This window comes from Octopus bimaculoides, chromosome 12 (assembly GCF_046866305.1).
Source record: "Octopus bimaculoides isolate indiv1 chromosome 12, ASM4686630v1, whole genome shotgun sequence".
NCBI classification, from domain to species: Eukaryota; Metazoa; Mollusca; class Cephalopoda; order Octopoda; family Octopodidae; genus Octopus; species Octopus bimaculoides.
The window spans coordinates 12036016-12045571 of record NC_142939.1 but is presented as its reverse complement, the minus strand read 5'-3'; the positions used below and the strand labels follow the sequence as shown (position 1 = coordinate 12045571).

Sequence of the window (9556 nt, the reverse complement as noted above, 5' to 3'; positions counted from 1 at the left end):
AGTGACGACGCCCTTTCATTGCGGCATATACATTGGTAACTGTTATCGAATATATTCAGCTCCAACTACAGGTATTCAATGCTTTTGCATACACTTGTTAACCAAAATATATGTAAATTAATCTATGTATGCATGTTATAGGTATATGTGAGATACTGAGAAAGAGAGAGAGAGAGAAAGGGAGTGTTTGAGTGTGTGTGAGCTTGTGTGTGCGTGTATGTGTGTGTGTGTGTGTGTGTGTGTGTGTGTGTGTGTGTGGTACATGCATATATGCGCTCAGATCTTGATGGTGTAAAACCTTGAGGCACTTAACATATATGCGATACTAGTCGACCTTTACGAATTCATTCGACTTCCAATGCAGATTTGCAGATGGGCGTAGAGTAGATACCATCGTTATCACTATCATTATCATAATTTACAACTCGGCCACTACGTCCTGAGTTCAAATTCCACCATGGTCGATAAATTAAGTACCAGTGAGTACTAGGGTCGATGTAATCGATTTTCCTCTTCCCCCTAAACATTTCAGGCCTTATGCCTACAGTAGAAAGGATAATAATAATTTACATCATCATGAGCGGCAACATATTGTTTTTCATTTACGTATTCATTATAACCAATCGCAACGTAATCATTGACGACGTCGACATAATTATCGACATCGACGTCTTCATTGCCAAGTTCATAAGTGTTGTGGTAGTTGTGACCAATATAATTTTCTCACTTGAACTTGTGTTTAGAAATCGACAAAGCTAGAGATTGGTCCGGCAACATTTTTCTGAAGGTGTCTTTACCCCAAAGCCAGAAAGTTGTCATCATCCCTCGCCCTTTCACATTTATCTGGCCTCTTGATTCCAAAGTATATCCCCCTAATTCTTCAAGAATGCCAGCTGTAGCCTCACTCACTTGAATTCGCAGAGCATAACAACTGGACTCCATCCTCGAAGCTGTGTTCACAGTGTCTCCGAACAAACAATACCGAGGCATAAGTTTACCAACCACACCGCTTACCACTGGTCCTGAATGTATTCCAATTCGTAATTGTAAAGTAGATTTTGGCATATGTGGTATTTCAAACACGGTCACCATTGACATCAGATCTAAAGCCATTGTTGCAATCTCTCCCGCATGACGATTTTCATTCTTCTCTGGAAGACCACTCACCACCATATATGAGTCACTGATAGTTTCTACTTTATAAACATCATAATCATCGAGAACTTCATCGAATGCATTATAGGTTTCATTCAAAAAATTCACAATCTCGAATGCGTTACTCTCTTCGCAAATATTGGAGAAATTGGCAATGTCACTAAAGAATACAGTGACGCATTCAAAATATTCTGGATAAATTTTGTTTCCTTCTCTTATGTCGTTCGCTACTTTCCTTGGAAGCATTTGTCCAAGGAGCATTTCTGCTCTAGCCTTGCTCTTTTCAAGTTCTTTTGTTCTTTCAATAATAACAACTTCTAAACTACTAGAATACGTCTCCAATCGATAAATTAAATTATCTATAAACTCACCTTTCCCTGGATGTATCTGTGCAAGCATTTGATGAATTGTACAGAACATAGGCCTCGCTAAAGGTTCCTCCTGCCAACATTGTCTAATCATGTTGCCAAATAACTCACGTGTTGTTTTATTTGTTTGGAAATGTTCTTCTTTTATAATTGGTCTTGTGTAAAGCATGTCCTTTCCACCGATATCTTCCCAAATTCGCCGTATCGCCTTGCTAGATTCATATGTTATTAAACCTATAATTTCTTTCACTGATAAATAATTGAGTTCGTATTTATAAGGGGGCGCTCTTGTAATAATTTCGCATGTAACTATTGCGAATGAATAAACATCACCAGGTGGAGTACCCGCCTTGATTCCATCTAAATCTGAAACATTCTTTAACAATTCAGGAGCAGTCCAGAAAAGCTCTTTCTTGCCGTGAGCTGTTTTCTCAATATGAATCCTCTTCTCCCCAAAACGAATAATATGTGCTCCAAAACCAGTGAGTCGTACTGTCCACCGATTATTTAATAAACAGTTTGAAGATTTCAGACGGCCGTGGGACTTGATATCTGTTTTGTCGTGAATAAATTCCATACCACGACAGATGTCTTTCAGAAAGGAGAACCGGAATTCCCATCCAATATCTACTGCTTCATTTTCTAAAATATCTTTTAGACTTCCCTTATCAAGGAATTCGACAAACAGACTGACGTTAGGTTTCACCAGACAAGCACCACCAAATTGAATAAGATTCTCGTGTCTAAGTTTAATCAAGGTAACCATTTCGAGAATAAGAGCTTCATTTTTGCTATCTATTGTATTACTGTGAATGAATTTTACATACCATTCTTGTTCTTTCCATCTGTGTCTCTGAATCATGGATGCACATCTGCTGTAATAAGGAAATGACACATGACTTGTCTCATATATTTCAACAGTTGACCAATCGACAATCCAGTCAGTATTAGCGAGAGCTGCTCGTTTTTGCCTGTGTTCTATTAATTTTGTAACAATTAAATACATGAAGAAGCTTGATATTAAAATAACTGCAACAGTTATTAATACGATGTATCCGACATGCATATCACAGTATTTCCATGTGTAAATCCATGTGTGACAACGACACTCAAACGGTTTGGAACATGTCCCATATTTGCATTTGGTGCAATTTGCCTTCTCGCAGTAGGTCCCAGTATAACCCTCTTTACATATGCAATCTCTTGGTTCTATGCAATGACCGTTCTCACAGTCACACTCCATTATATGACATTTTGCTCCTTGGTACCCATGTTTGCATTCGCATTTGTCTTTTGAAATACATGTACCAGTGTCGAAAATAGTTACATCCTCGGGGCTTACCAGTTTTCTCCCGCACGGCTTTTTGCAAAAGAAAGGTGGTACGACCTTTTCAGTCCTCATTATCTTAACTGGAGGCCAAATTTCTCGGGGATTTCTAATCAATCTCTGTGTGATTATATCAATCATGCCAGAATGTGACCAATATCGACGTAAGTTATATCGAGTAGAATGTGGTAGTGTGAGTGGAGCTTCAATGTCAAATCCTTGGTAATCCCCCTTTGCAGAATATGGTATTTCTAGCTGGGCAGTGTTGTTGATTTTTTGGAAGTACCTTATAAATTCTGTGACTCTTTCTTCACCTGAACCTGTCCGATTTGAACGAGGATTTATATGAGCTAAAGACCCGAAGTAGCCAATACGGTTCCCATGTTTATCAAGTTGCAGATAAGAAGTCAAGCCATGAATTTTCACTTTTCGTAATTCAGCAACTTGTTGTTCTCCGGTCGCTGTCACTTGATGTCCGATGATTTTCGCCAGCATGGCAGCATAAAGATGCACAGCATCGTATCCAAGCCCCATTCTTGCACCAATATAGTTGGGTCTGTAGCTTACACTACCGCCTTTGTATATAGTTTTGTCGGCTGCAAACCAATTACCGAATATGCGAAACCAGTTAGATGAACTATAGCCGCTTATATTATATTGTTCACTAAACAAATTTGTACCTGCAAATGCATGTGTGCATTTTACTGTACCGTTGCATACTCCCTCATCATCAAATGGAAATTGCCTGGCATATTCACCAAATAACACCCATTGAAAACCATGCAACGAAGAGATGCCAGTCAAATATGCACCATGGAATACATAAGGTTGAATAAACTTCGGTGCAAATAAAAATATAATCTTACAACCCGAAGTGGCAGTATTTATCATTTCTGCCCTGAAATGCTTAGCGAACATACTTTTTTCATCTATATTCTTCAGAACTGGAAGCACTATATCTGCAATCAATTTGATTCCATATTTATTCATATAAATGTAAAAGAGTGGGCTGACCTGAGTGTCGTGGTAACGCATTATTAATATCTGAAGCCATTTACGCTCTTTCGTAGCGAGAAGTACTGAATTGATATGAGAGTCTTCAGTCCAACAAATCCTATTGAAATATTTGTATCTTTGGATGCTGGAGAAATCACCTCCAATGTTAGCTATTGAAATAAATGGTAAACGCCCTTTCAGAAGTAATGGGTAAACGGCTTCAGTGATCTCTGATGACACGCTACTGATCACTAAGCGTACACTATCATAACGAAGCAAATTAATTTGTGAAGTGAAATTCATTAATTTTTTGTATGCAATCGATATCTTGTCATTGGTGTCCACGCTTTTTACACTGAACCATATGCCTTTCTTTTTCAAATATGGAACTAATATTCCATTGTTGATGTCATTTACAGCAAGTCGAATGAAGGTATTTACGTGCGAATCAACGTTTTCTCCAGACCCACTGTAGTGAAGATCTCCAAAGTGGACAATTGAAATATTACCTCGGACGGTAAACTCTGGTGTGGTATATGAAATTTGTTTTTGACCGTGAGGGTATATTTCTAACTTTACTTTGTCAATTACCTCACATATTGATATATATATAATAGCTCTTCCCCTTTTTAACTTAGCATATTTATCAGATGATACGCAAACTTCAGCAGGCTCTGTCAGGAAAATTAATGAACGACCAGAATCACGCCCTGAATATATTCGATGCTCACTGCTATCCAACGCAATAAGAGAAAATCCACCAGGGATGAAGGAACTTAGTAATATAGGGATTCTTTTCATTTTGGGTTCTCGAATATTATTCCATCTTTCCATCACTTTTTCATCGAGAACTAATTTCGATATACGCTGAACCTCGACGTTCATTAAAGACGTGAAAACCATAGATAATATATTCCCCTGTTCCGCACCTGTCACACGAGTGAACAGAAAATATTTGCCATCATCTGAAATATGATGGTGACCAAAATCGATAAAGCAAGACGTACAAGATGGAATTCTAGTAAAAGGATCACGTGCCATCGTCATTGTTATGTTTAATTCCAAATTCTCTACAGCATCTAAAATTCGAATTGTTCGGAAAACAACTTTACCCTTCTCCGCTTGTTTACGAAGAGACACATCTCGTGTGTTGAGATGTAACAAAAATTCATCAGCGTCCAGCATAACGTCTGTCGAAGCCAAAATCATTTCTTTCTTTTTGTCGGCATAGAATTTCTTATAGTCATACGGAACTGTTAATATAACAAAAGCCACCGAATCAAGGCCGTCTTCTACTCGTTCATCGCTGCTATCGCGAATTTCGACCTCAACATCGAAATTATGGTTCGCCTTTACTGATGCAGGCGGTTGCTTGGTAACTCGCAAATGATGTGCAGGAACTGTAATACGTATTGGATTAGTGTCAGTTTTTGCATGATATTTGGGGACCTCAATTCTCAGCAAACGTGGGCCAGGTGGTAATATTGTATGTTCATGGTAGATCCAGTCAATTATTATTTCTCCTTTAAATATTTCAATGTTCAATTGAACATTAGAATTCGGTGATCCACATCGGGTTTTCGCATACTCTCTATTTAATCTTTCCGGATAACCCAGCCACCATGCTGTTTTCTGACACAATCTACCTCCACTCTCAGCCCAAGTGTCTGAATGAGAACTGTTTTCAGTTTTTTTAACATCCAATGATGTCACCTTTGCTGTTATGTTTAATGTTGGTTTTGGTGTAAACAGAGTCCCGTTCTTAAATTGTAACACGGCAATTATTGGTTTGCTAATCGTTTGATTTAGTGGGACAGAATAGTAAAGATCTAGTGGATTAGAAGGAATGGTACGTGGGGGGAAATGCTCTCCTTTAAACTTAATAAAATATTCCCCATTATTTGAAGGCAAAAAATTGAATAGTATAAAAAGTAAACGTAAATGTTTCATATTTCTTTTCGATGCTTTGACTTGTATTTTATTACAATTTCCGTTTATAGCAGGAACATATCTTCCATCGGCGTTTAAAGAATGCCGCTTCGTTGGTAAATAGCAACAACGGCGTCTTTTCATATCGATTAAATGAATGAAAATAAATTCAAAACCCTCCACGTACATAGCTGCCTATACGAGCTGTATATATATGACGGCCTATCTGTGTTTGTATTACTATACCTGTGCATGTGGGTGTGGGTGTGCGTGTGTGTATCTGTGTGTGTGTGTGTGTGTGTGTCCGTGTGTATGTATCTGTATGTGTTCGTGCGCGCGCGCGTGCTTATTTGTCTGCATGTATGTAAATGTAACAATGATATAAAGGGATAATTATGTCATTACCACGGAGATTGTATGCTCTGGGCACAAAGCAACAAGCTAGAAATCATTATTTTATCCAATGCACCAAAGTGCCGTGAACATACATGGATAATATTGGTAATCCACGGCGTGAAATTCCTCTGTCATTGAATCGAATTTTTTAGTTGACTTCAAATCAGATCTCACACAAATGTTTGCAAAAATTTCTTTTCCCCGCCACACACACTGCCAACGAAAATCTGGTGACGTTAAACTGGAGTGTGGATTAACTCTGTAACCCAAAACAATTCAGTACAATTATCATACGTGTAAATCTATTAATATTTTCAAATTTTTAAATCTTAAGAAGTCCCAAATTTAGGTGGATGATTTTTGTCCAATGTACGGCGCATCACGTTTAACCTGCGATTTGTGTTTGCCAAATAAATTATACAAGTCTTCTGACATTTTAATTCATTTGTAGAGCGATTGAGAAAAAAACTTGCCTTATTTGTGATTTTGGTGAAGCTGCTGTTGTTGCTGCTGAGGAATTCCACTGTTGCAGTCGAAGAGTTAATGTTGGAGCGAGTGGATTCAAAATCATTTGCACTTCCATTGTTTTTGTAGTTAGTGTACCCTTAACGTAGTTCTCGGGGGAGATTCAGCGTGACAAGTCTGGCCCTTTGAAATACAGGCACAACAGAAACAGGAAGTAAGAGCGAGAGAAAGTTGTGGTGAAAGAGTACAGCAGGGTTCACCACCATCCCCTGCCAGAGCCTCGTGGAGCTTTCGGTGTTTTCGCTCAATAAACACTCACAACGCCCGGTCTGGGAATCGAAACCGCGTTCCTACCACTGCGAGTCCCCTTCCCTAACCACTGGGCCATTGCGCCTCCACGAGTTAGTGACCAGCAAGCTTGGAGAACACGCATGCAATCCACTTACGCTTTCTTTGTTCTCCGTGTATTTATCGGTTGTGGCGGTGGTTGAGTCTATCATATGTTCTATCATATGTTTTATTTATTAAAATACCGACTGAAGATTAGTCCAATGTCGACCCGGTATACGGATATAGCGCATGAAGTGGATTCTGTCGCCGATACATCAGCCACAGATTAACATGTTTCTCTATGAATAGCGCTAACATTTTGGTGTGAATATTGGCTAAAAATCTTTTACTATATGTAAAGAAGAGCTACGGACATGAAAATGTCATTCATATTCCTCACATTAGTTCCGATCTCAACGATATCACTTTTAAATATGCATAATCTACAGGACATGTTGGAAGGTAAAGGCACATATATGTATTTATGTGTGTGTGTGTGTTTGTGTGTGTGTGTGTGTGTGTGTGTGTGTGTGTGTGTGTGTGTGTGTAATAAACCTCAGCAAAGATGTGACAGTCTATTGGATACATATTTGTTTAATCATAGGGAAAATGTATGTGTGTATATGTATGTATGTATGTATGTATGTATGTATCTATCTATCTATCTATCTATTTATCTACCTCTTTATTTGGAAAAGGTATCTCCTCTTGCCATTCTCTGGGGAAACGCCTTTTCCAATTTGTCCGCCGAGACCGTGAAGCGAGCGGACAAGTTTTATGTCTCTGAATGCTGGTGACGAATATCACATTCATTGTTTCGAAACATTTATTATTAAGTTAGAAGCACGTTAAATTTAAGTGCTTTTTTTCTTTTGCAAGTGAATCTTAAGCTATTATCTTCACCGCGAAAGTGCTTGTTTTCATAGCAACTCTGCTTCATTAATTATTGTTTGTATTTCTTGCCTACGTATACTCTTGATGTAGTAGACCAAAGTCTACTATAGTCTCGGGTCGATCAAAGCCTTAGTAATTCTGTTTACGTTTGCGTAACTGAGATATTTTGGTTGGGTTCTACAGGTATCGGTTTACACTTCTTTCTATATTCTGTAACTGTTGCAATTTACTTTTCTACTATAAGCACCAGTTCTGAATTTTTTTGTGGGAGGGAGCCAGTCGATTAGATCGACCCCAGTACGTAACTGGAACTTAATTTATCGAACCCAAAAGGATGAAAGGCAAAGTTGACCTTCGCAGAATTTGAACTCAGAACGTAAAGACAGACAAAATACCGCTAAGCATTTCGCCCGGGGTGCTAACGTTTCTTATTTCTTTACTCCCCACAAGGGGCTACACACAGAGGGGACAAATAAGGACAGACAAGGCGTGCTAACGTTTCTGCCAGATCGCGACCGTTAACTGTCAGAAAATAGAAACATTTCTCATGGCACCTGCAAACAATTTACAGATGCTGTGGGTGAACTTCCAAAAGCATGAATTTTCATGGATATCAAAATTAAATAAACAATTTTTGCTTTAAAAGAAGGCTTGTCACATGGTTTTTTAAGTGCTATTGCCAAAACAAAAACAATTGAAAATTCAGTCTTAAAGGCCCTAAGGAGGTACTGGCGGGGGTGGGATTAAAAAAATCAGAGATTTTCATAATTGTTGTTTCATAAAATCCTTTCCTTTATAATTTTGAAATGACTGTGAAAATACAATTTCAAAATCCCAGTCAAAATGGAGAAAATTTAAGTGTGAGCCACCTCTTCCAGACCTCCTCTCTTTAATTTTCCTTAAAATATAATACTTCTCTTAAGGCTGTTGTGCATTTTCATTTTATACTTTTTGTTTATATACTGCAATATTATACAGAAGTATCTAACCATTTTTCACTATTATTCATTTATACGCTATTGTTGATTTACTATTGATTAACGAGATTATCTCAGATTCCAGATGTTATGTTGTTGGCACTCCGTCGCTTACGAAGACGAGGGTTGATCCAATCAACGGAACATCCTGCTCGTGAAATTAACGTGCAAGTGGCTGAGCACTCCTCAGACACGTGTACCCTTAACGTACTTCTTGGGGATATTCAGCGTGACACAGTGTGACAAGGCTGACCCTTTGAATTACAGGCACAACAGAAACAGGAAGTAAGAGTGAGAGAAAGTTGTGGTGAAAGAGTACAGCAGGATCCGCCACCATCCCCTGTCGGGGCCTCGTAGAACTATAGGTGTTTCTTGCTCAATAAACACTCACAACGCCCAGTCTGGGAATCGAAACCGCAATCTTATGACCGCGAGTCCGCTGCCCTAACCACTGGACCATTGCACCTCCTCCAGATGTTAGAGAAAGCAATTAAAAACAGCTTCGTATGAGAAGGGGAGGTAATCCCAAGAATGAAGAAATTTCCAGAGATGACAAACGATTTAGGGAAAGAAATGGCATACCACAACGACAGGTAAATGTTTGTTTATGCGTATTTATATAAGCATCTTTTGTTTAAATGTATGTTTGTATAGAATTCCATTATATAATAATGGTATTTGGCACAATTTCGATTGTAGAGAGACATGTACATTTTACA

At 38.5% G+C, this 9556-nt stretch overlaps 1 protein-coding gene and 1 long non-coding RNA gene across 3 annotated transcripts in view; one reads left to right on the top strand and one right to left on the bottom strand.

Moving 5' to 3' along the window:
- LOC128249168 (uncharacterized) overlaps positions 1-7072 on the bottom strand; it is an 8530-nt gene extending 1458 nt beyond the window's left edge. Inside the window, exon 1 of the mRNA XM_052972023.2 lies at positions 1-7072. This exon is cut by the window's left edge and continues 1458 nt beyond it. Within this exon, the coding sequence (XP_052827983.2) occupies positions 724-5964 (5241 nt within the window). The 5' untranslated portion in view covers positions 5965-7072 and the 3' untranslated portion in view covers positions 1-723.
- A 2211-nt stretch (positions 7073-9283) lies between these two features.
- The window catches only part of LOC106875597 (uncharacterized), a 133542-nt gene continuing 133269 nt past the window's right edge, over positions 9284-9556 (top strand). The window contains exon 1 of one of the 2 annotated variants that reach the window (XR_016243804.1): positions 9284-9430. This is a non-coding gene — a long non-coding RNA (uncharacterized LOC106875597). The remainder of the gene's footprint in view (positions 9431-9556) is intronic. The other variant, XR_016243805.1, reaches the window with a different exon arrangement.